Source organism: Microtus pennsylvanicus, chromosome 8, assembly GCF_037038515.1.
Source record: "Microtus pennsylvanicus isolate mMicPen1 chromosome 8, mMicPen1.hap1, whole genome shotgun sequence".
In the NCBI taxonomy this organism is placed as follows: Eukaryota; Metazoa; Chordata; class Mammalia; order Rodentia; family Cricetidae; genus Microtus; species Microtus pennsylvanicus.
Genome location: NC_134586.1, coordinates 96,069,173 through 96,092,716, shown reverse-complemented (window position 1 = coordinate 96,092,716; position 23,544 = coordinate 96,069,173). Strand labels below are relative to the sequence as shown.

General features: G+C 47.8%; 1 protein-coding gene and 1 long non-coding RNA gene across 4 annotated transcripts; both read left to right on the top strand.

The window, feature by feature from the left end:
• The first annotated feature begins 7,320 nt into the window (after positions 1-7,320).
• Positions 7,321-10,294, top strand: LOC142856516 (uncharacterized). The gene is made up of 2 exons (XR_012911650.1): positions 7,321-7,358; positions 9,519-10,294. It is a non-coding gene; the product is annotated as an uncharacterized LOC142856516 (long non-coding RNA).
• A 3,378-nt stretch (positions 10,295-13,672) lies between these two features.
• On the top strand, positions 13,673-22,555 carry Cimip5 (ciliary microtubule inner protein 5). Of its 3 annotated transcripts, XM_075984051.1 has the most exons (5): positions 13,678-13,757; positions 13,902-14,122; positions 16,188-16,227; positions 16,328-16,543; positions 22,033-22,555. In XM_075984051.1, exons 2-4 carry the CDS (start codon positions 13,908-13,910, stop codon positions 16,517-16,519), a joined length of 447 nt encoding a protein of 148 aa, XP_075840166.1. In that variant the 5' UTR covers positions 13,678-13,757; positions 13,902-13,907; the 3' UTR covers positions 16,520-16,543; positions 22,033-22,555. The 3 variants fall into 3 exon arrangements, with proteins under 3 accessions (XP_075840164.1, XP_075840165.1, XP_075840166.1); XM_075984049.1 differs by lacking the exon at positions 22,033-22,555 and adding an exon at positions 18,057-18,143 and having other exon boundaries at positions 13,673-14,122; XM_075984050.1 differs by lacking the exon at positions 22,033-22,555 and adding an exon at positions 17,956-18,030 and having other exon boundaries at positions 13,673-14,122.
• The last annotated feature ends 989 nt before the right edge of the window (positions 22,556-23,544 follow it).

The following is a 23,544-nucleotide window of genomic DNA, read 5'->3' as shown; positions in this document are numbered from 1 at the left end:
CAGTAAGCCGCAGCCTCATGGCGATACACAAATTGATAGAAATGAGTTAATTCACGATGTAAGAGATAGTTAGAAATATGCCCGAGTCATGGGCTGAACAGTATTGTAATTAATAAAGTTTCTGTGATCTTTCGGTTCTGGGAGGCCAGGAAATGAACGAGCAGTCTCCCACAACACGCCTAAATGCCTCTGTAACCAGCTGAACTTCACAAAGCAATTAATGCACTTCAGTGAGAAATGCTAGTGAACATTTCTACCCCAAAGTATGTTAAAGCTGTTCTTTTTTTCCCTTTGTTGTTTTTTGTTTTGTTTTTGAGACAGGATTCTATGTGTAGCCCTGACTGTGCTGGAACTCCCTCTGTAGACCAGGCTGGCCTTTAACTCACATAGATTCACCTGCCTCTGCCTCCCGAGTGCTGGGATTAAAGGTGTGCGCTACCCTGAACTTCTGCTCCTCTTTCCCCACCCCCACCCCCAAGTGCTAAACTTGCTGACTTGTGCCCCATGCCCAGTTTGTACAATGGAGATAAACCCCGGGCTTCATCCATAGCTCTCTATCACCTGAGTGGTAGTCCCAGCCTGCAACTGTTACTTTAATGTAATTGTGGGAGAATTGTTAACCATCCTCCAGAGGCTTAATTGGAATGAAGCTATATAATGTCCACTTGCTGACAATGATCTGGGGAGCTCCTGGGGAACAAGAGGAGCAGGGGCCTGTGCTGTGTGATGCTTTGTTCTTTACTCTTTTGGCTTTTTGAGGGGCCCACCACCCAGCTCCCAAATAAATCACTTATGGGGGCTTATTCTTAGTTAGGAATGCCTGGCCTTAGCTGGCTTGTTGCTAACCAGCTTTTCTTAAATTACCCCCATCTACCTTTTGCCTCTGGGCTTTTATCTTTCTCACTTTACTATATCTTACCTTCACTCTTACTCTGTGGCTGGCTCGCTGGGTGGCCCCTGAAGTCCTCCTCCCCTTGTTCTCTTGTTCTTTTCCTCGGTTCTCCTGTTTATCCTCCCTGCCTGCCAGTCCCACCCGTCCCTGCTCCTACCTCACTATTGGCAGTTTAGCCATCAGGTGTTTTAGAAGGGCAAGGAACCACAGCTTCACAGAGTTAAACAAATGTAGCATAAACAAAAGTCACACACCTTAAAATAATAGTCCCCAATAGGAGTTTCACCCAGCTGTACCCCAGCCCTGCAGCCTGAAAGAAGCCAAGGCCTTCTGAGTCAGTGCGGGTAGATAGGTGAGCTCTTCTTATGCTCTTCAGCCACCTCCTGCACCTTGGGCACGTCACTAAACCCCATGATGTTTCTTTGTCCTCCTTGAAGGTTGAAGTTGACACATGAGCACTGTAGGAATCAGTCAGTGGACAGTTTGGATTTAGTTTGGTTTGGTTTTGAGATGGTCACGATAGATAGTCCCCAAATGGCTTAGAATCCACAATTCTTCTTCCTTGGCCTCCGAGGGTTGAAATATGAACCAAGGCAGACTAAGAGATGGTCTGATTCATAACGTATCTCAGGAGGACCCAAACAGCAGGACCTCATGTGGCATTCTGTTGCAGCAGGTTAGCAAAAGGATTCATAATCCAAGAGAGACTTTAAGGGATTGTGTCTGCCTTCTAACAGTCCTTCACAATGAGCCTGTGGTTCTAGCCAGAACCTAGGCTAACCCACCTGTCTGGACTCACAATACCGTTCTCTCTCTCTCTCTCTCTCTCTCTCTCTCTCTCTCTCTCTCTCTCTCTCTCTTTCTCTCTCTCCGCCCCCTCCCCCCCTCTGTCTTCTACCCACCAGGGCCATTTTTAGAAGCTAATGAGATCCCCTTAAAGAGTTTTGCTTTAACTCACATAGAGAAAAAGGCATCATAGTAGTTGGGTGAGAGAATTCATGCATGGGGGTGCTGAGGCAGGAGGATAATGAATTGGAGGCCACCCTGAGCTATATAGCAAAAACCTGTCTCCAACAACAATAAAAAAAAGAATGACATTAAAACTTGATTAAAATGTGTTGGTCCAAATTAATTTTACTGAGAAGGAAAAACGCAAGAGTATATTTTGAATTATTAAATAATGTAGGTTTTGAAAAAATATTTGCATGCCTCAAAGAAGCAGTGAAGGAAGTGAGAGTTCTCCCATAATCCCAGCTAAGAATATTCTCCAGATAAAGGCAGTGACAGTTTATCTGGCGGTCATGTGTCCACATTCTCCCTGCACATTCAACATGCATGTAAAAGAAACAGACAAAAACATAGGAGCTAAAGAGGATCCTATTCATAAGTGAATGGAGCATGTGGGTTGATTTTCTTTTTATGATGTTTTTATGTGTATGTGTGAGTGTCTAAATGAGTCTATGCACACCACATGTGTGTGCAGATACCCAAGGGGTCCAAAAGAAGGTTTGGATTACCTGGAACTGGAGCTACAGAGCATGTGAGTTGCCTGATGTAAGACTTGGGGACCAAACCTGCGTCCTCTGAGAGAACGGCCAGTGTGCTTGACCGCAGAGCTGTCCGTCCGGCCCCTGCTTCCTTTTCTGGATTACTAATACAGATATTGTTGCAGAGAATGGTCTCAACAGCTACACGTCTGAATGAGGCTTTGTTTTGTTATGTTTGGTTTTAGGTTTTGGTTTTGGGGATTTCATTTGTTTGGTTGTTTTGGTTTGGTTTGGGTTTTTCAAGACAGGGTTTCTCTGTGTAACAGCCCTAGCTGTCCTGGAACTAGCTCTTGTAGGCCAGGCTGGCTTAGAGTTCACAGAGATCTGCCTGCTTCTGCTTCCCGAGTGCTAGGAATAAAGGCATCTACCAGCACTGATTAGCCTGAATGAGTTTTTATACAGAATAAATGCTTGAAAACACTAAAAGGAGGGGCTGGAGAGATGGCTCTGAGGTTAAGAGCACTGGCTGCTCTTCCAGAGGTCCTGGTTCAATTCCCAGCAACCACATGGTGGCTCACAAACACCTGTAATGAGATCTGGCGCCCTCTTCTGGTGCTCAGGGACACACGCAGGCAGAACACTGTATACATAATAAATACATCTTTTGAAAAAAGGAAAATGCTGTGGTGGGTTTAATGCACGTCCTCACCTTACCCCACACTTGCCCCATCACAGGTGGGTTAATATCAATATTTATTATCTCTCCCCTAAACATTATGGTGGTTTGAGAGAAAATGGTCCCCATACGCATAGGGAGTGAACCGAGTAGGAGGGAGTGTGTCACTGGGGGGGTGGACTTTGAAGCTTCAGAGGCTCAAGCCAGGGCCAGTGACTCAAGTCTGTTCCTGTTGCCTACAAACGTAGATGTAGAACTCTCTGCTCCTTCTCCAGCACATCTGCCTGCACACCACCATGCCTCCCACCGAGGTGATAATGGACTAAACCTCTGAACTGTAAGTCAGCCCCAATTAAATGCTTTCTTTTATAAGAGTAGTCTTGCTCCTGGTGTCTCTTCACAGCAATAGGAACCCTACCCGAGAAAATTATGGTCCAGAGTACTCACTTCCAAGGTGCACAGATGATATAAATGACCCAGGGTGGCTTTTGTAGTTGGTTAGAAGGAGTATATGACTCCAGTTTGGTTCTTTCCTTTTTAAGTGCCTGATATCTGAAGTGTCAACTTGACAGGCTCTGAGATCACCTGGGAGAGATACCTCCGGCAGTGTCTGTGAAGGCATTTCCAGGGAGGTTCTAGAGGGCGACGAGGAAGGCATGCACACATGGACACAGTTCTGTTCACCCTGCAGCAGGCTTAGTGCAAGCCTCCTCAAAATCCCATGGTGCCCTTTAATCCCAGCGCATGGGAGACAGGCAGGAGGATCGCTGTGAGTTCAAGACCAGCCTACCTACAAAAGCGAGCTCCAGGACAGCCAGGACTGTTGCACAGAGAAACCTGTCTCAAAGAAACAAACAAAAAACCTCCATGACTCGTTATTGTGATGATGGGGATAGAATTGGAAGCCATTCTGTTCATTGAGAGACTATGCCAAGCACGAAAGACCAACCCACCCGTTCCCACCTGTTTGTTGGATCTAAACTAATGAAATTCAGAGACGCAGAGAACAGTGGGGAGGTTGCCAGGGGTTCAGGATGGGGAGAGCTAGATGACACCAATCGAAGGGACAAAGACTTATTAGGCAAAAAAATTGTTTATTGTTGGGGGGGGGGGACTCTGTGAATGGCTCTGTGAATGTAACATGAGAAACAGCAAAAGGAAGAGTGTACATTTTGAAGCTTTAAACCATAATTTCCAATGACCTCATCACAAAAAATGATGTGCTTGAAGCCCTACCCCGACTTCCTCACACCTACTGTAGCACGCGTGTGCCCCACACTGCAAACAGACAGATGAATGTAAACCTAACAAAGAACACCATTTCAGATGAGAGATAGCGCCCATGTGTTCCCCATCCATGGAGAAGGCTTCAAGTCAGCCCTGGCCTGGCCCCTGCCCAGGCTGCCAGGAAGCTGTGCGTCTTTGCTCAGAGTTAATAAGTGTGCATCTGGGATCTCTTCCAACAGACTTTAACAACAGCTAACTTCCAGAGTTGGGTTCAGTTTGTGTGTCTTAGAGGAGACCCTAGCGAGTCTTCTTCACCTGGCCCTTAACTCCTACGACCACGACCATCGGATGACTATCCGCAGCTCGAGCTGTGTCTCAGGGTAAGCGGCCTCCTGACTCTGCAGATCTCACCATGTCCAGAACTGATCCCAGAAGACATGATGTCCTCTGGTTCTCTGGGGCTGCAGTCAGTCATCGTGAAGCCAGGAACACAGAGAAGTTCCATTCAAAAAGAAATCATGTTGGAAGTAAGAAATTTAACAATAAAATAGCAATGTATCACTTTACACCTCACTGCTTGCCCTTAAAATAGATGTTTGTGATCAGCTCAAAGAAGAACCAACCAGTCAGCTGCCTTAGGAGCCCGTTCCTCAGCTTTAAATGTTAACATAAACAACCAACTTCCATGGAAATATACAGCCTCCACACTCATCGTGAGAGCCAGTCTAAATGTCTGACTAGCCACTTTAGCCTCTGCTGTTGCACTTCCTGTCACGAGAGAACGTGACCAAGGGACCAGGGCTGAAGCACTCCAGCAAACCACATGGCTGTCCCTAACTGCTGAGTGCCATGCCAGTCTGATAAGGACCTTCTGAGGGCAACAGCCTCTATTCTCTTCAAAAAGAAAAAGAAAATCCTCTGCCTCAGAGTTTGAGGTCAGCGTAGACTATTGAATGAGTTCCAGGACAGCCAGGGCTACAGAGAAACCCTGTTTAAAAAAAGAAGAAAGGGGAGGAGGAGAGAAAGGAAGAAAGAGAGAGAGAGAAAGGAGGGTGTGAAGGAAGAAGGGAGGGAGAAAAAAAAGAAAGAAAACAAAGTTAGAATGAAAGGAAGGAAGGGGAGACGCAACACACATGTCTTAGGGTTCCTCTTGCTGTGAAGAGACATCATGACCACGACAACTCTTTTTTTTTTTTTTTTTTGGTTTTTCGAGACAGGGTTTCTCTGTAGCTTTGGTGCCTGTCCCGGAACTAGCTCTTGTAGACCAGGCTGGCCTCAAACTCACAGAGATCCACCTGCCTCTGCCTCCCCAGTGCTGGGATTAAAGGCGTGCGCCACCACCACCCAGCTCATGACAACTCTTATAAAGGAAAACATTTAATTGGGTGACTTATAGTTTCAGAGGTTTAGTCCATTATCATCATGATGGGACATGGCAGTGTGCAAACAGACCTTGGGCTGGAGGAACTGAGAGTCCTACATCTTGATCCAAAGGCAACAGGAAGTGAACTGTGACACGAGGTGTAGCTTGAGCATAGAAGACCTCAAAACCCACCCCCACAGCAGCACATTTCCGCCGACAAGTCACGCCTACTCCAACAAGGCCACACCTCCTAATAGTGCTGCTCCCTGTGAACTTATGGGGACCAATTACATTCAAACTATCACACAATGTCTGTTCAGCCCGGAGAGGGAGCCTACAATAGACCAAAGTGTGGATACCATTGAAAGACCCCTACCTAGCAGCATTAAGTTAACAGCAGCAATAACGCTATTTTACAAGGCTTGAATTTTTGAGCAATATAATTAGAAGCTAGGACAGGGGAGTTTAACTTAGAGATAAGGGCTGTGGTCAGCTTAGGGGCAGGGGCGCTGAGCAAGGCAAGATATCTCTGGTCAACCATCCGGACTGTCAGCAGGGGACTTGGGGTCCAAAGGAAGAATGACACCCTAGATAGGCCAGAATAGCATGTATATCTGATTTCTTGGAAACCACGAAATTGTACTCAGTTTGAACCCGAGCCTTGTTTGAATTGCCCAATCAGAACCCTGTAACTATGCCTCTTGCTTCTGTTCCCACGCTTCTGCTTCCCTACCCTATAAAAAAACCCACTGTTCCAACCTGAAGGTGCGCAAGTCCTCCGAAAGACTTGTTGCCCGCAGGTACCTGTGTTAACTCAATAAACCTCTTGCTGTTGCAGCCGTATGAGTGGCCTCGCTGTTCCTTGGGAGGGTCTCCCCAGACTGAAAGGCAGCCCACCTTGGGGGTCTTTCATTTTGGTGCATTGGCCGGGAAGTGGAGACCCCTGCCCAGGGATCACCGACCCACCACATCGGGAGGTAAGCTGGCCAGCAATCGTTCTCTGTGAATATCTGTGCTTCTGTGTTTCTGTGTATGCGCATGCGACCGTATCTGTATCTGTATCTGTACTAGTTAGCTAGCTAGAATCAGTATCTGGCAGATTCGAGGAGAAGCTGACGAGCTTGTACTCCCGGCTGCAGCTCTGGGAGACGTCCCAGAGTGTCTGGGGCCAAATTTGTGGCCCGTCCGTATTCTGTGAATCCTACCAAAATAGGACTGTTTGGGGCACCCCCGCTGTCTGAAGGGTATGTGATTCTTCTGGGAGACGAGAGATCCGGACTCTCGCTGTCTCCATCTGAAATTTTGCTTTTGGCATCACGCCAAAACCGCGCCAGCGCATCTGTATTGTCTGTGTATTTTTGTGCTTAATATGTTCTTTGTTTTGTATATCTGTTTGTACTCGAGTCTAAATCTGGTACCATGGGGCAGTAAGTAACCATCTCTTTGACCCTAACTCTATGAAAATCCAAAAGGAACGCTGACAGCCTGCCCCTCCTTCACTTCCCTAGGCTGTGCTGCTGAACTGCCCTGCTTGCTGTTGCGAGGGGGGAGGGAGCAGGGCTGTTATCTCCTGCAGCACAGCCTGGAGCCAGGCCTAGGCGGGGCAACCAGCTCCAGCTCTGAACAAACTTCTCAGCAGGATGCAGGGCGGGGCATGGCAGCAACCCTGGCCCGAGTCAGGGAAGGGGGCAGCTGTGGCCCCCACATCTGCAGGTGAGTCCCCTCCCCGGCCCAGCAGCAGCTGCCTTAGCTGTTACCAAGGGCGCCAATGCAGAGACGCTTGAACTGAGTTGAGGCTTCCAGGTGGCCCACCAAACCTGACCTGATGAGTTCCCTGGAGGGAATGCCTCCTGGGGCCTCTGGAATCCCATTCAGAGAAAAGCTGCTAGATTGCTGTGAGTACTGAGGTGGGGTGTGGGAAGCTTGTGCTATACAACTAGGAGCTCACTGTGGTCAGAGCTGAGGCTGAAGCCAGGCCCTGGGAGGATCCCCAATGGGGTTCCCTATGGAGAAGGCTTGTTTTCCCTGGAAAATAAGGTGCTAGAGACTGAATGGCAGCCCCCATCTGCAAATGCCATGTAAAACCTTGTGCCAAAGATCTATGGCCCTTGCCCAGGGGAAATAGCTGGTGCTAACGCCAGGGTCACGGAACTAAGGCCTCCTGTGGAGACACATGCCAGCCAGTTGGGTCCAAGCTGGTGCTAATTCCTCCCCACAGGACCCAGTAAGCCTGGGAACCTGCAGTAGGCTATTTCTCTGGGATTGGATACCCTATTAAAAAGCAAAAGGTCCCCTAAAGAACCTGGACCTTTCCGTTTTGGCAATGGGACAAGAGATTGCAAGTAAATATCCCTGTGGCTGTTGGTAAATGATGAATGTGGGTTCAGGAGTGGCAGGTAATGGAGTAAGCTGAGCTTCTAAGCCAGCCCATGTTTAGATCTAAATTTAACACTTGTCTGCTCACAATGCTTGTGATAAGGAGGGGACCCCGCCCACATGGCCACATGGCAAAGATCTGCTAAAGCCTCTCACCCCACCACAATTGCAAGGGGGTGTTACTGAATGATAAAATAGAGATAAAATGGCCCTTTTGACTCTTTATAATGTTTATGGATATTTAAAAAAACATGACAAAGATTCTCATTTATTATTAATATAAAAAGATGCATTTTAGGTTGTTTTCAGATTCTGTCTATGATAATATAAAGGATGTCGCTAAGTTTTTAAGGTAATATGTTATCTAATTCTAAAAATCCACCATGCTAATGTTCAAAGTAGCTGTAAGCATAAATTGTCAAATGATATTTTTAATTTTGGTCAGTTTTACAGGAATAAGATAAAATCTCAGAATTGTTTAATTTGCATTTCCCTGATGATTAAGGATGTTATATTTAAGCAAATTTTAAATATCTTTCAGTCATTTCAAGTTCATTTGTTGAGAATTTACAGTTTTGGTCTGTGACATAATTGTACTGAAATATTTATTTTTATGAGGATTAAGCTTCTAAATTCCTTATATGGTTTTAACATAATTGATAAAGACACCTTTCCTATTCTACAGGCTGATATTATGTTCTGTTAATTATATCCTTTGTTATACAAAAAGCTTCTCAGTTCTGGAGATTTCAATTACTGATTGTTTCCTTTAATGTCTACGCTACTGAGGCTATGTTCAAAATTCTATTTATATTGTTGCCCTTATGTTAAGGTCTTTAATTTGTTTGGATTTCAGTTTTGTACATAGAGATAAATATGGATCTATTTTCATTCTTCTACATGATAATGTCTAATTAATTCTTAAAGGGAGAAACTGACAGTCAAAATGTTGGGCTCATGGCAAATCTCAGGGGGGGGCTGCAAGGCACCCCACTAATTCGGCCAAGATAAGAGAGGTTCTCCAGGGGCCAGTTAAAATCTGTGTTCCTTAAATGATTAATAAAAGTTTACAAGCATTTTTACCCAACCTCTAAAGGTCAGCAGACAGCAGTAGTCATGGCCTACATAGGACAGGCAACATCAGATATAAAAAAGATACAGCAAATAGATGGGTTAAAAGATTATACTTAGTAAAGATTTGGAAAAAAAAAATGTTAAACAAGGGACAGAGAAAAAAGCGAGAGAGAGAAAGAGGCGGGAAAAAAAAAAAGAGACAGGACTCAGAAAGATAAGGAGCGAGCCTGGGCAACAGAAGATCAAAGACAAATGAAGAGGGACACTGAAACTGAGTAAAGAATACGAACTGGACACCTTACGAACTATAAATTTGGAAAAAAGACAAATAAATGACTCGTTCCTCCCTGGTCACTTCTGAATGTATGACCAACGCCTTTTGTTGACCAAACGAGGGACTTTTGCTTTCGATGCTGTTTTCAGTTCTGCAGGAGATACAGGCTGCTTGTCTACCTCTGCCTCTACCACGCCCTCCTCACCGGGATGACCACCTCTCCCTGCCGTCACCGCTGAAGAAATCCTCACCTCCTAGCAACTGCCTTGATGCTGTGCTTGCTCTAAAGCCTGCATGAGCCCTAACTGCTCACTCTACAGTCTTGCTCCCCTCACCCATGTCAGACCGCGATACAGCAGTCACAATGCTACCACAGATGCCCTCCTGTGACAGACTACTGCTCCTGTGCTGGGCTGACGTCGATGGACTATGGATCCTGCCAGCATCTGCATAAAGGACAGGTGAATGGCAAAATGGCAGACTAAGCTGTGCCAGGCAGAGCCGAAAATGAGGGCGAAGCTTGCCTGGGGCACAAGGCTGGCGGTCCAAGCTGAGCAGGCACACAAGACTGAAGGTAAGCGGAAGGCGGGGGCAGCATTGGTGGACAGGAAGCAAATGATCTAGGCCAGTAGCCTCCCTTCAGAGATGGCGGCCCGACCAGAAAGCTGAACTTATGGCTTTGATACAAGCTCTACAGATGGCAGAGAAAACGTCTATACTAACAGCAGGTATGCTTTTACCCTCACCTGTATACACAAAGCAATATATATTTGCAGAAATTTTGAGCCTCCAGGAGGCCACACATTTGCCAAAGAAGATAGCCATCATACATTGACCAAGATTGAGACACCCAATATGATGGCTAAAAAGATCATAAAAAAAAAAAATCATCCTAAGGTTGGGGATGCCCAAGATAATCATGTCCCATAATAGACCTGCCTTTGTTGCCCAGGTAAGTTAGGATGTGGCCAAGATATTGGGGATCAATTGGAAATTAAGCTTACCAACCCCAAAGCTCAGATCAGATAGATAAGATAAATAAAATTCTAAAAAAACAAATTAACATAATTGGCCCTGGAGACCAGCAAAAATGACTGGACAGACCTCCCTCCCTCCTGTCCTGTTCTGGGTTCAAAACACCCCGGCATCGTTGCCACTAGTTCTGCTGCCTGGCTAGTTAGCTGCTGCTCATGTATTTGCTGAGAATGGCTGACCTTGATGATGGAACCCTGAGCTCAAGGCTTGCACAGGGCAGGCACATCTGCTATAAGATGGGCTTACATCACCTTTAAGGCTCTTCTTTCCTAAAGTCAGAAACCCACAGGGCTCTGCTCATTTTTTAATGTCTTTTAAAGCACAATATCACACAGCAGAAGCAAAAGGCAATTCTGTTCTCTTCCTCCTCTATGTGTCTAGGACAGATTGACAGGAATTATTTTGTACTGTTTAAGACTTTTCCAGATCAGACCGTTTTGTGCAGATAACTGCAGAGATAAGCAAACACACCTAAAGCCTCCTTACCTCTGGACAGGTTTTGTTTTTCTAAAGCCTGGGTATTTATGTCCTCATTGGCTGTCCTCTGGCTTTAGGGCTTTTTGTTTTGTTTTAAACATTTATCATCCTATATTGCATTTTCTCTCATTGTTTGTTAAAGTTCTCACAATGGACACAACCCTGTACATTTGGATAAAGCTGATGCTACAGGATGCAATGGAAACCCGTAAATGCCATGTGGTGCCAGCTGGACCAAAACTGACCTCTCCGGCACATTCTCTGGAGTTGAGGATCAACACTCCCGGTGTCTACAGTAAAAGAGATTTGTCTTCATAATACTGAACTTGTCTCTTATGAAAAGGCATGTGTTTCTTAGGGCTGAGTTAAGCTCTTTGTAGTCAATAGACTATTATTGCCACAATGTTGGGTGCTATTCTCGGGTCTACAGTGGTTCACAATGTCTACCATATAGTTACTTTCAAGCCTCATTCAGACAATTTTGCCAAGAGCTATTCTGCACACCCTAGAGGTGTTCTACTTTCTTCTCAACAAAGATAGTTTAAAGGATGGTTTATAAACCGCCTGGTACAATTTATAAAAGACAGACTTTCAGCTATCCAAACCTTGGTCCTCACTCAGCAATATCATCAGCTTAAACAATATGATCCAAAACATGTTAAGAATGCCCGCTAGTTGAATAAATGATTTTATTCAAATTCACAAAAAGAAATGGGGGGATGAAAGACCCCTACCTAGCAGCATTAAGTTAACAGCAGCAATAACGCTATTTTACAAGGCTTGAATTTTTGAGCAATATAATTAGAAGCTAGGACAGGGGAGTTTAACTTAGAGATAAGGGCTGTGGTCAGCTTAGGGGCAGGGGCGCTGAGCAAGGCAAGATATCTCTGGTCAACCATCCGGACTGTCAGCAGGGGACTTGGGGTCCAAAGGAAGAATGACACCCTAGATAGGCCAGAATAGCATGTATATCTGATTTCTTGGAAACCACGAAATTGTACTCAGTTTGAACCCGAGCCTTGTTTGAATTGCCCAATCAGAACCCTGTAACTATGCCTCTTGCTTCTGTTCCCACGCTTCTGCTTCCCTACCCTATAAAAAAACCCACTGTTCCAACCTGAAGGTGCGCAAGTCCTCCGAAAGACTTGTTGCCCGCAGGTACCTGTGTTAACTCAATAAACCTCTTGCTGTTGCAGCCGTATGAGTGGCCTCGCTGTTCCTTGGGAGGGTCTCCCCAGACTGAAAGGCAGCCCACCTTGGGGGTCTTTCACCATAAAAGGCCAACTAGGTGAACCACTGAGGTTGGGGGGGGGGTTATTTAAGGGGATATGGGTAAGGGGTTGCTTACAGAGACAGTGACTCAAAGACAGTTGTGTCACCAAAGCCCACCCCAGCACAGATGACAGCTCACAAAAGCTGAGAACCTGGAGCACAGCGCACAGCCTACAGGCAGCTCAGCAGGTGGAGGAGTGTTTTCCAGGTGGCTCAGTTGGTCTGAGCCTCTTTCAGGGAGCTCTGGTGGCCTATGGTTCTTCCAGGCAGCTTGGCTGGTCTCAGAGTCTCACCCAGTGGCTGAGCCCCAGGTACGAAGGTATCCCTCCATTTGGGGCACCTCTGTTATTTCTGCTCTCTCCTGGAGGTGCAGGGATGGAGCACCTTGCCTTTCAGGAGCCAGGCACAGAGTGTCAGGGAAGGGGCGAGGGGAGTCTATCAGCAATCCCTTCCAGGTGAGGACGAGGGGTGGAGTGCCTGGAACAGAAGGGATGGGGGTGTCTGAGTCTGAAAAATAAAAGAAAGAAAGAAAGAAAGAAAGAAAGAAAGAAAGAAAGAAAGAAAGAAAGAAAGAAAGAAAGAAAAGAAAAAACTACTGGTGTCACTGAGGTGAGCCCAGAGCTGGACTGCTCTGGGTTAGAGAAGAAACAGAAGTGGGGAGTTCACACCAGGACTCCCACCCTAAGTCCTCAGTGAGCCTTTTATGATGAGCTAAACTCAAGGCCACCTGACAGTAACTTGCGGCTGTTTGATTCTTACCTGCAGAATGGATTTAGGAAAGACTTCTGTGTGGTCTGGACTGTGACTAGGTGCCTACAAGTGTTGCCCGAGGGTGGTTGGCAAGATCAATGACAGTGCTCTCTGGGCTTTCTGAAGAAACAAACTTTGGTGTCCTGGCTAGTTTTATGTCAGCTTGGCCCAAGCTAGGGTCCTCTGAAAGGAGGAGACCTCTATTGAGAAAATGCCTCCATGAGATCCAGCTGTAGGGCACTTTCTTAATTAGTCACTGATGGAGGAGGGTCCAGTCCACTGTAGGTGGTACCATCCCTGGGCTGGTGGTCCTGGTTTCTGCAAGAAAGCAGGCTGAGCAAGCCCTCCTCCATGGCTTCCCCATCAGTTCCCACCTGCAGGCTTTAGCCCTATTTGAGTTTCTATCCAGACTTCCTTCATTGATAGACTACGATGTGGAAGTATAAGCCAAATAAACCCTTTCCTCCCCAAGTTACTTTGGATGTGGTGTTTAATTGCAGCAATAGAAATTCTAACTAAGACAATTGATAAGATGTCTTCCCTTTCTGCCCCGGGCCTCGCATTCCTTCTGTGTCTGGGTCGCGTCCCCTGGGAGCCTGATGTGTCCACCAGGGGGCAGCACAGGATCGTGCTCCGCTCGCCCGCCCACGCAGTTCTCCAGAGCTCCGCCTCCTGGGAACCTAGCACCCGCCCTCCGCCCCAGGGGAGGAGCTGGGCAAAGCACCTACAGTCTGCATCCTACAGAGAGGCTCAGATATCCTCCCTGAGCTTTCAGCGGGGTCCACCCCCTCCCTTGTGTACTCGGGATCCTGTTCCCTGGGAGACAGTCAACACAGACAGGACTGCAAAACACAGTTGGGTCCCAGCCTGGAGAGTTCTGTTCCCTGCAGTCACTCTGAGCTCGGGATACGGTGGGGGGACCTTGTGCAGGCTTTTCTAGGTTAAGAAAAGAATCTCTGTCTCTTTTCTCTCTTTTTCTCCTCTCCCGCTTTCCCCAGTCCTCTATGGGCAGCCAACACACTCAACTTCAAAGAACCACATCATCCGGGTACCGACAGCCTTTTACCAGGCCTCTTGCCTCAGTTTCCAGGACCCAGGATGGCCCTGCAGCAAGCAGGGGTCTTGCTGGTGGCTGCCAGGGTACCGGAGCCCAGGATGTACAGCAGGACCAGCTGTGGAGGGAGCTTGTGGAAGCCGAAGTTCGAGGCCAGCAGCGTTGGTGAGTGTACTGTCCCTGCCTCCCCCCCCCCCAGGTCTCCCCACGCTCCCACCTGCCTTGGAGTGTGGGAAGATGCTGGGAAAGGGAGAATATATGGAAAAGAGATTAGGACAGGGAGAACATTAATTAAAGTACGGTGCGAGGGAGGGTCTGAAGCCCCTACGGGAGCCCAGGGCCTCAGTCCCAGCAGGCAGCTGGGAATATAGACACAGAGGGGGCCCTTGTCCCATCTCCCAGCACTCTCTCCAGATGGATATGGCAGGTCAGATGGGAAGCTGGTGTTGGGAATCTAAGCTCTACCCGGGGAGGAATGCTGGTCTGGGGGTGGCAGTGGGGGGCCTCCTTCATGCCTTCATTCAACAAAGGATACCCATGAGCCTTTGTGGGCTGCCAGGGGAAGCTGGGTAGGTTTGACCAGGGTTGGGGGGGGGCTCCCTTCTAGGACCCCGAGAGAAGCAGGTAAATAAACTAAGCGAGGAGGGACAATGCCTCCGAACTGTATGCCCAGTTTGGAGTTTGTAAGACAAAACCAAAGACCGGGGAGTGGTGGAAGCACAGTAAGGAGGAAGACAGCTACGGAGCGGCCACCCACACAGTTGTGAAAGTGTAGACAGAAGTTTCTGTCCCGCCTGGTCCCATAGCTGGTCAGTCCCAAAGAAACACAGAGGCGTAGATTTATTATAAACTGCCCGATTAGGTCAGGCTTGTAATTAACTAGCTCTTACAACTTCAATTAACCCATAATTCTTATCTATGTTTAGCCATGTGGCCTGGTACCTTTTCTCAGTGAGGCATTCTCATCCTGCTTCCTCTGCATCTGGGTGGCGACTGCAGACTGAGCCTTTCCTCTTCCCAGAATTCTCCTAGTCTGGTTGTCCCGCCTGTACTTCCTGCCTGGTTACTAGCCAATCAGTGTTAAACTAATCCAATACAGGTGACAAATCTTTACAGCGTACAAAAGCATTATCCCACAGCATGAAGTCTAGATGAAGGCTCTCCAAATACACACACTGTCCAGGGCTTTGCACACAGACTTTATTTTAAAAATGTAAACTTAGCTGGGCAGTGTGACTGACACCTTTAATCCTAGAATTTAGGAGGCAGGGGCAAACAGATCTCTGAGTTCAAAGTCAACCTGGTCTACATGGTGGCAGAAAGCACAGCAGGCAGAAGTGGCACTGGGGCAGTAGCTGAGAGCAGAAGGCAGAAAGAAAGGGGTGGGTGGACACTGCAAATGGCATGGGCTTTTTGCCTCCAGTGACATACCTCCTCCAACAAGGCCACATGTCCCAATCCTTTCTAGACAGTTCTACCAAGTAGGAATCAAGTCTTCAAATACATAAGCCTATAGGGGCCATTCTCATTTAGACCGGCACAAATGGGGGTGACTTGAGCCTGTAATCCCGGTGTTGGAAAGACAGATGCAGGAGGATCAGAAGTTCAAGATTGTCAGGTGTGGCAGTGCACACCTTTAATCCCAGCACTCAGAGGCAAAGGCAGGCAGATCCCTGTGAGTTCAAAGCCAGCCTGGTCTATAAAGAAAGATTTAGGCCAGTTAAGATCACAACAAGACTCTGTCTCAAACAAACAAAAAAAGTCAAGGTCATCTTCACCTACGTAGTGAGTTCTAAACTAACCTGGATTAACAGACAAATGAATAAATAAGGAAGCTAACCACGAAGTGTTAAACACATAACATCTGGAATAAGAATTGGTGAAAATTATAAAAACCAGATAGAAAAAGTCGCTGGCCACTCTATGGGCTGCTCCCTAAATATAACATGGGCACTTGGCATTATTATAGTGGCTACGAAGCATTTTAACTCCTCCATGATGATAAAAAGACTTCAAGAGATGGTGAAAGCCGGGCGGTGGTGGCGCTCGCCTTTAATCCCAGCACTAGGGAGGCAGAGGTAGGTGAATCTCTGTGAGTTCGAGGCCAGCCTGGTCTACAAGAGCTAGTTCCAGGACAACCTCTAAAGCTACAGGGTCTCATTCTTCAGAATATTCCAGAAAACAAAACAAACAAACAGTCCCACTCACATTCCTGTGCTTTCCTTTCCAGGGCTGAGAATTGGGGTTTTCTGAAAGACTACGACCCTTTGGTAAGGCCACACCCCTTCAGAAAACTGCTTATGGTGTCAACATTCATTCTTCCTTCATATCCCCACGGGGCCGGTGACCTGAGATGTCTCCTCTCCTCAGGGAAATAAGAAGGAGCCTGAGAAGCTCCCTGAAGACGTGCCCTTCTTCTCAAACACACTCCCCAGCTCCACGAGCCAGGAGGTGGGCAGTAGAGTGGACACAGCCCTGGGGAGAGCCCTCACCCACATGGATTTCTTCTTCACGGAAGGCACGAGGAAGAAGAAGCTGGAGGATGAGCTGCAGCCGGTGTAGGGATCTCAAGGCAGACTCCAGCAGGTAGGTGTGGAATGGACAGAGTCCAGGAGGCCCTCAGAGTGTGGGTGCTCTTGGGTCAGTCTCATATGGGGCAGAAGGAGGATTCCAGAAACACCCCTAGGACCACAGAACTTTACTCAGCCCTTCCTGCTCAGGACCCCAGAGTTAAAGTGGGAACCCAGTGTTAAAGGTGGGAGCGTGTTTAATGGGTTCAGTCTGACTTTATAACCATGAGGTTGCTCACAGTTTCTGCCTCTGTCTGTCTGTCTGTCTGTCTGTCTGTCTGTGGGTGCTGGGGCACCTCAACCTGACTTCATGCACTGGGAGGAGGCAGGGCGAGCTGGTAGCACACTACCAGCTGACCTGAAGGCTGCTGTTCGCGCCGCCAATTTGTAGGTGGAGGCCACTTGTTCATTCCCGGCTGCCCAGACCATGAAATAATCACAAAGAAACTATATTAATTAAATCAATGCTTGGCCAATCACTTAAGCGTATTTCTGGCTAACTCTATCCTAAACTAACCCATTTCCATTAATCTGTGCATCACCATGATGTCGCGGCCTATCGGCAAAGTTCCAGCACGTCTGTCTCTGGTGGAGGCCACATGGCTTCCCCCTGACTCTGCCTTCTTTTCTCCTCTATCTGCTTGGAGTTCCTGCCTTGCTCTATTCTGCTAAGCCACTGGCCAGATATATTCATTAACCAATAAAAGCAGCACATATACAGAAGGACTTCCCACATCAGGCTGCAGCCTTCCTTCTGGGAGTCTAAGGTCAAAGCTAGTTATCCTGACCAATCCAAGATCACAGGAGCCATGGCGGCTCAGCAGCTAAAAGCACTTGCAGAGACCTAGGTTCAATACCCAGCACCTGCCTCGTGGCTAACAGTTATCTGTAACTCTAGCCCCAAGGAATCCAATGCCCTCTCTGGCCTCTAAGGGCACTTGAATGCACAATTATACAGACACATACACATAAACCTAAAAACAAAACAAACAAAAAACAAACAAAAGTCAAGGCTCACTTCAGCTGCAGGTGGCTTCCCTCAAGCACACTAGAGGATCTCATAAAGACTTCTCTAATCTGTCTCCTGGGGCATGGGACCGAGAGCCCAGGAGTGGTTTCCAAGCCTACAAGCACAGCCATTTACAGATGGTGCAAAGTTTAAGCCCAAATCACCTTCTTCACATGTATTTTTGTCACTAGCAAAGAAGTCTAGAAGCCAAGGCAAGCATCTGGGGCAGACTGGTCAGTTCCCTGTGATGTCTGACTCAGGGCAGCCATACCCATCCTGGCCTCCATCTCCACAGTTAGAGGATGGGCAGGAGAGGGGAGGAGACAGATCTCAAGGATATCACAGGGCTGGTCTTCTCTAGAGCACGTTGGTCAGAAGGAAAATACAGTACAGCTCACAGCCTCCTTTCCCATGCATAGACCTTGGCTGGAACATTATACTGGAGATCTTGTCTACATGTCTCTCAGTTGTTTGGACCAACAGGCTGCTGGGGTACAAGCTTCTCTCTGCTCATCTCCAGAGTGCCAAGAGAGCCGGAAAGAGAGGATGCCATACTGTGTCTGTGTGACTCTGCAGGTCGCAGCCAGCCCCCCACATATACTCTGCACCCCACGTACTGCCACCCCCATCAAGTCTTCAGGCTCTTCAGGAAGCTGTCTGTTTTGACTTTCACTGTCTCACCCATGGGCTAAGGAAATGGACATGGATCCGGCCACCAGTGCCTTCTGTCTTTGGGACCAGAACAAAGAAGGCTGGATGCTCCAGGCAGCCAGGCTCCAGGCCTAGGCATGGGGAAGTAGCACCAAAGCTCCATGGCCTCACTGGAATTCCCTAGGGCAGCTCAGAGCCCACAGGCTGGGCAGCACCAGAAGGGTCAAGTCCAGAGAGCTACGGCCCACAGCAGGGCAGGAAGGAGCCCTCTTCACTCTAGACCACTGCTTCTCTGAGCATCTCTGCCTCCCTCTGCCCTGTGGTAGACGCTACCCCTACTTCCAGTGATAAAGAATGACTGCCTGCTATGGAGACACAGAGTGACCCTTGCGCATCTTCCTGTACTAGACATGATGAGGTAGTGTAAAAAGACGCATGGGTTATTCTGGGGGTGCCTATCCACCAAGTTTAGAACAATGTCGATGTCAACATGAAGGAAAAGTAGAGGGCCAACCCTGGCTACCCCCCTGACTCATGTGTACACACAAACACACATACACATGATTAAATATAATTACATTTTTTTCAAATACTGAACTCTTGAGAATTACAGAATTAAGAACAGAAATATCGTCATTTTAGGCCTAACACTCATAACTACTTTAGGTATAAATTAATAAAGGCCACAGAACCTTAGGATAGAGATTCATAGGGAGTCCCATCAGGAGAAGGGCAGCTGACATGAAGTACCTCCCAAAATGACACTCTGGAGCTACCCAAGGGGCTCTCCCTCGAGACAGAGTACGTGTGACCTGAGAGCTACCAGGAAAGGACAGAAGCCCATGCTTGCCTCTTTGTGAAAGACAAAGGGAGCTGAGTAGTGGCCCAGATGAGAGGCAGCCCAGGCCAAAGAGACTCTAGAGAGCGCTGTGGGGAATAAATGCCGGAGGACAGGCAGCTGGTGGGTGCACTACACTGTGACCTAGCGGAGAACAGGTCGGTGTCACGCTGCGCTGGTGTAGATCCCGGCTTCTGAAACTGAGCGGGAGCCAGGTAACTGCATGTGGGGTCTGCAAAAATATGGTCGCAGTAAGTGTGCTGGACATGCAATGACCAAAAATTAATTCAAAGACAAACATGTAATGTACTCCTGATGTTTCTGGCTGTGCTAGCCAGTTGTATTCTGTGACTTCACCATGGCTGTGCCTCTGAATATACAGTGTGCGTGATTTGTAGTTAGCAGGCTGTCACACCGCACAACCTCAAGAGATGCTGCCCGGAGCAGTCCACACAGGCACATGTACATGGCTTGGCACCCACACACACACGCACACACACACATGCGCACACACACATGCACGCACACATGCACACACACGTACACACGCCACACATACACATGCACACCCATGAGTACACACATGCACATGCATACCATGTACACACATGCACACACACAATTGCTGCTCTACTTGACTCAAGTTTCATTTTTAAAAAAGGTGTTTGGCTTGTGATAAATTTGCAACAATTTCTAAAATGGCCTTAAACATCCAGTGCCATTTTGCATTAGCTATTCATGTAAAGGGGCATTCTCAGTATCGGAAGTTATAAAATCAAAATATCAAAGGGCTGGAGAGATGGCTCAGGGGCTACGAGTACTGTTGATCTTCGAAGGGATCCAAGGTCCTCTTCTGGCCTCCATGGGCATCGGACATGTATGTGGTACACAGACATATATGCAGGCAAAATGCTCACACACATAAAATAGAAATTTTTAAAACTTTAAAAATAAAATAAAAATATCAGTCAACTCTGAAAAATTTTGAAAATGTTCTATTTTCTGTCCTATCAAATATTGAATCAAATTTTAATTCTGTATGTAAAAATAAACACAACCACTTCAGTATGCAAATTAACTTTAATCTTTAATAAATTGTAAAACTATGTGTAAACCAAAGAATTATTTTGAAAAAATTTTTTTTTGATTTGTTATCAGCTGGTGTTTGATTTATACAGTTTGTTTTTTTTTTAAGTTCAAGGATGTTTTTTGGGTTTTTTTTGGTTTTTTTTTAAATATTTATTTATTTATTATGTATACAATATTCTGTCTGTGTGTATGCCTGCAGGCCAGAACAGGGCACCAGACCTCATTACAGATGGTTGTGAGCCACCATGTGGTTGCTGGGAATTGAACTCAGGACCTTTGGAAGAGCAGGCAATGCACAGGCAATGCTCTTAACTTCTGAGCCATCTCTCCAGCCCAAGGATGTTTTTCGTTAGAGTTTGAGAAAAGCAGGGGCAGGCTAACTGTAAATCTTGGGGAAAAGGAACCGAGTCCTTTATTTAGCAAGTAGCCACCTGGCAGCCAAGCAGCCGGTGTGATGCAAGAAGTGGGGGGAGGGGAGTGTCTGGGAAAGGGAGGGAATCCAAGTGTCTGGGAAAGCATGCTTCAGAAAGAGACAGAAAGAAAGGGCGAAAGGAAAGTTATCCAGGCTGGATCTGCAAGCTGCTGCCTGATCACAGCACCTACATCCTCCTCCAGGGTCACAGGGACCTGTTTCCGGTGAGAAGGGCTGTGAGTGGGAGGAGCTTAAGAAGCTCTGAGCAGTTTCCAGGTGACCGCTAAGTCACCTGATGTCTGAAGCACACTGGCCAGTAGCTTATGTGTAGTAATACATACAGGCAGGCAAGCCACGTGCAGAGCCTAGACCACATCCCTACAGGTTTAGACAGTTGTTTACCTCTACGGGATTTGGAGTCCTTTTGTCTTAGCATTTATCCTCAAAATGGAACAACCTGCTACATTGTAAAATGGAGTTACTCAGGGCAAGGCTGAGCTAGGAGGCTGTTGGCTTTACACAAGTAAGTAATTTACACAGTAAGTAACTCGGAGCAGAGCTGACTGTATCATATCTCCATTCTCGACTACTTAGGTAACTTAGGTACAGAATTGCCGACTCAAGAGAGACATAGCCAAAGCGTGGAAACACACACACACACACACACACACACACACGCGCGCGCGCACACACACACCCTTCAAAGATCTCTCTTGGGAGGGAAGCGTTAGAGCCTTTTGACTTCTTCCATGGGAAGGGTGAGGACTGTGGTGAGGACTGGAGGCAAGTGGAAGGTGTGTGCTGGTGCATAGTTTACAGCCCAGAATTACTGCAGACTAGCTGTGCGTCTGTGCGTGTGTGCGTGTGTGTGTGTTCAGACTCATAACCTAGTGATCTCCAGAGGAGGGAAAATGACCCCATCTTCCAATCTTGTACCTAAAGGGTGGTGCCCAGTTGTGTTATTTCTCCCAGGGAGATATATGGCGGCACCAATTCACCCCAGGCAGGGCTCCAATATATTATAGAGTCCGCCCAGTGAGTTTATTGGGATTGTTTAATGGGTGTTGATTCAAGAAAATTGCATCACTCGCTGGAGTTGTAGTCCCTGCTCCCCACAAGCAACTTAGTTTCCCTACTATTTACAGTTTGTAACCCCCCCCCCCCCCCCCCCCCCCCCCGCGCGCTCCTCCCAGTGGTGATCACAGCAGCCTCAGCTCTCCTTCCAGAAAGCAGGAATCCAATCTGGAGGAAACAGCAGCGCACCACGACAAACCCTTTTCTTTTGGTTTTTCGAGAGAGGGTTTCTCTGTGTTGCTTTGGAGACAGTCCTGGAACTAGCTCTTGTAGACCAGGCTGGCCACGAACTCACAGAAATCCGTCTGCCTATGCCTCCTGTGTGCTGGGATTAAAGGTGTACACCACCACCGCCCGGCAACCCCTTTTCAGTAATAGTTACCTATTAACTCACCTATTAACTCTTTTTTAAAAGATCTATTTTATGTATAGAGTGTTTCTGTAGCATGTACGCCTGCACGCCAGAGGAGGGCGCCAGATCTCACTACAGATGGTTGTGAATTACCACGTGGTCGCCGGGAATTGAACTCAAGACCGCTGGAGGAATAGGCGGTGCTTTCTTTTTAAGAATTTATTTACTTATTATGTATACAGTATTCCTTCCATGTATGCCTGCAGGCCAGAAGAGGGTACCAGATCTCATAGATAGCTGTGTGCCACCAAGTGATTGCTGGTAATTGAACTCAGGACCTCTGGAAGAGCAGTCAGTGCTCTTAACCACTGAGCCATCTCTCCAGCCCCCACCTATTAACACTTTTGAGGCATGTGTATTTGTATTCTCAGCGAAGGGGAGGTTGAAAGAAAGAGGATCCCTGGGGTCCCTTGGCCTGTTAGCCTGGCCTGTTTAGTGAGTCCCAAGCCCGCGAGGGTGTACGGTACTCCAGGAATGACACCTGAGGGTGTCCATTTGGCTTGCGCACACAACAACAAAACCCTACTAATAAAAATAAAAAGAGGAGGGAAAGAGCGGGCTCTCACAAGGTACGATGGAACAAGTTAGAAATCCTAGCATTTGCCAAAAGCCGGAGGGAAAAAAAACAGAAGTTCAAAACCAGTCTGGGTCATGTGACCCGACCTCAACCCACCCACTATAGGTTCTGGATTGGAAAGCGGGGCGGAAACAGGAGGGTCCGAGTGGAAAGCTGGCTTTGGTTCACCTTGAGTTCAAGGCTAGTCAGTCTGCGCGGTCGGAGGCCTCGGAGGCCTCGTTTCAACAAAACAAAACAGGAAAAGCAGCCTCCGGGTTCAGGGAGCAAGTTCATTAAGGGGATTAGCCTACCCGGTGGACTTCTTAAACCAACAGAAGGCTAGCTCCGAGTGGCTGGGTTTCGGGGGGCCTCGGCGTCCTCCGGCTTCTTCAGGCCGAGTCTGGGAGAATGCTGACGAGGTTGGACCAAAAAAAAAAAAGCTTTAATTTCTGAAAGGTTTAAAGTACAAAGGTTAATTTACAGAGGGTGGAAAAACACTCGGAATGGCCTGAGCGGTAGGCCCTGTGCCCACCCAACCCCTGGGGAGGCTGGTCTGTCCCAGCATTTCCATTCCGCTAGAAAGGGCACCCGTGGGTGGAACCCGGAAAGTGAATCAGCAGCAGGCAGAACCCGGCTGGGCAGGACAGAGCAGAGCCACCACCCCGGGGCTGGGAGTACCCGGAGCAGAGCAGACACGAGGCCGGGTGCACCCAGAGTGGAGCAGACACCGGGTGGGGAACATCCTGAGCCGAGCAAGCTCGGGGCGTTGTGCACCTGGAGTGGAACAAACACGGGGCAGGACGCACTCAAAGTGGAGCAGACTCGGCGGGGTGCACCAGGGTCGGAGCAGATTCGGGGCGGTGTGTGCACTGAGCATAGCAAACACGGGACGGGGAGGGGCCCAGAGGGGAGGGGTGAGGGGAGGGACCCACCAGAGCAGAGCGGACTTGGGCGGGGAGCATCTAGAGTCCAGCCG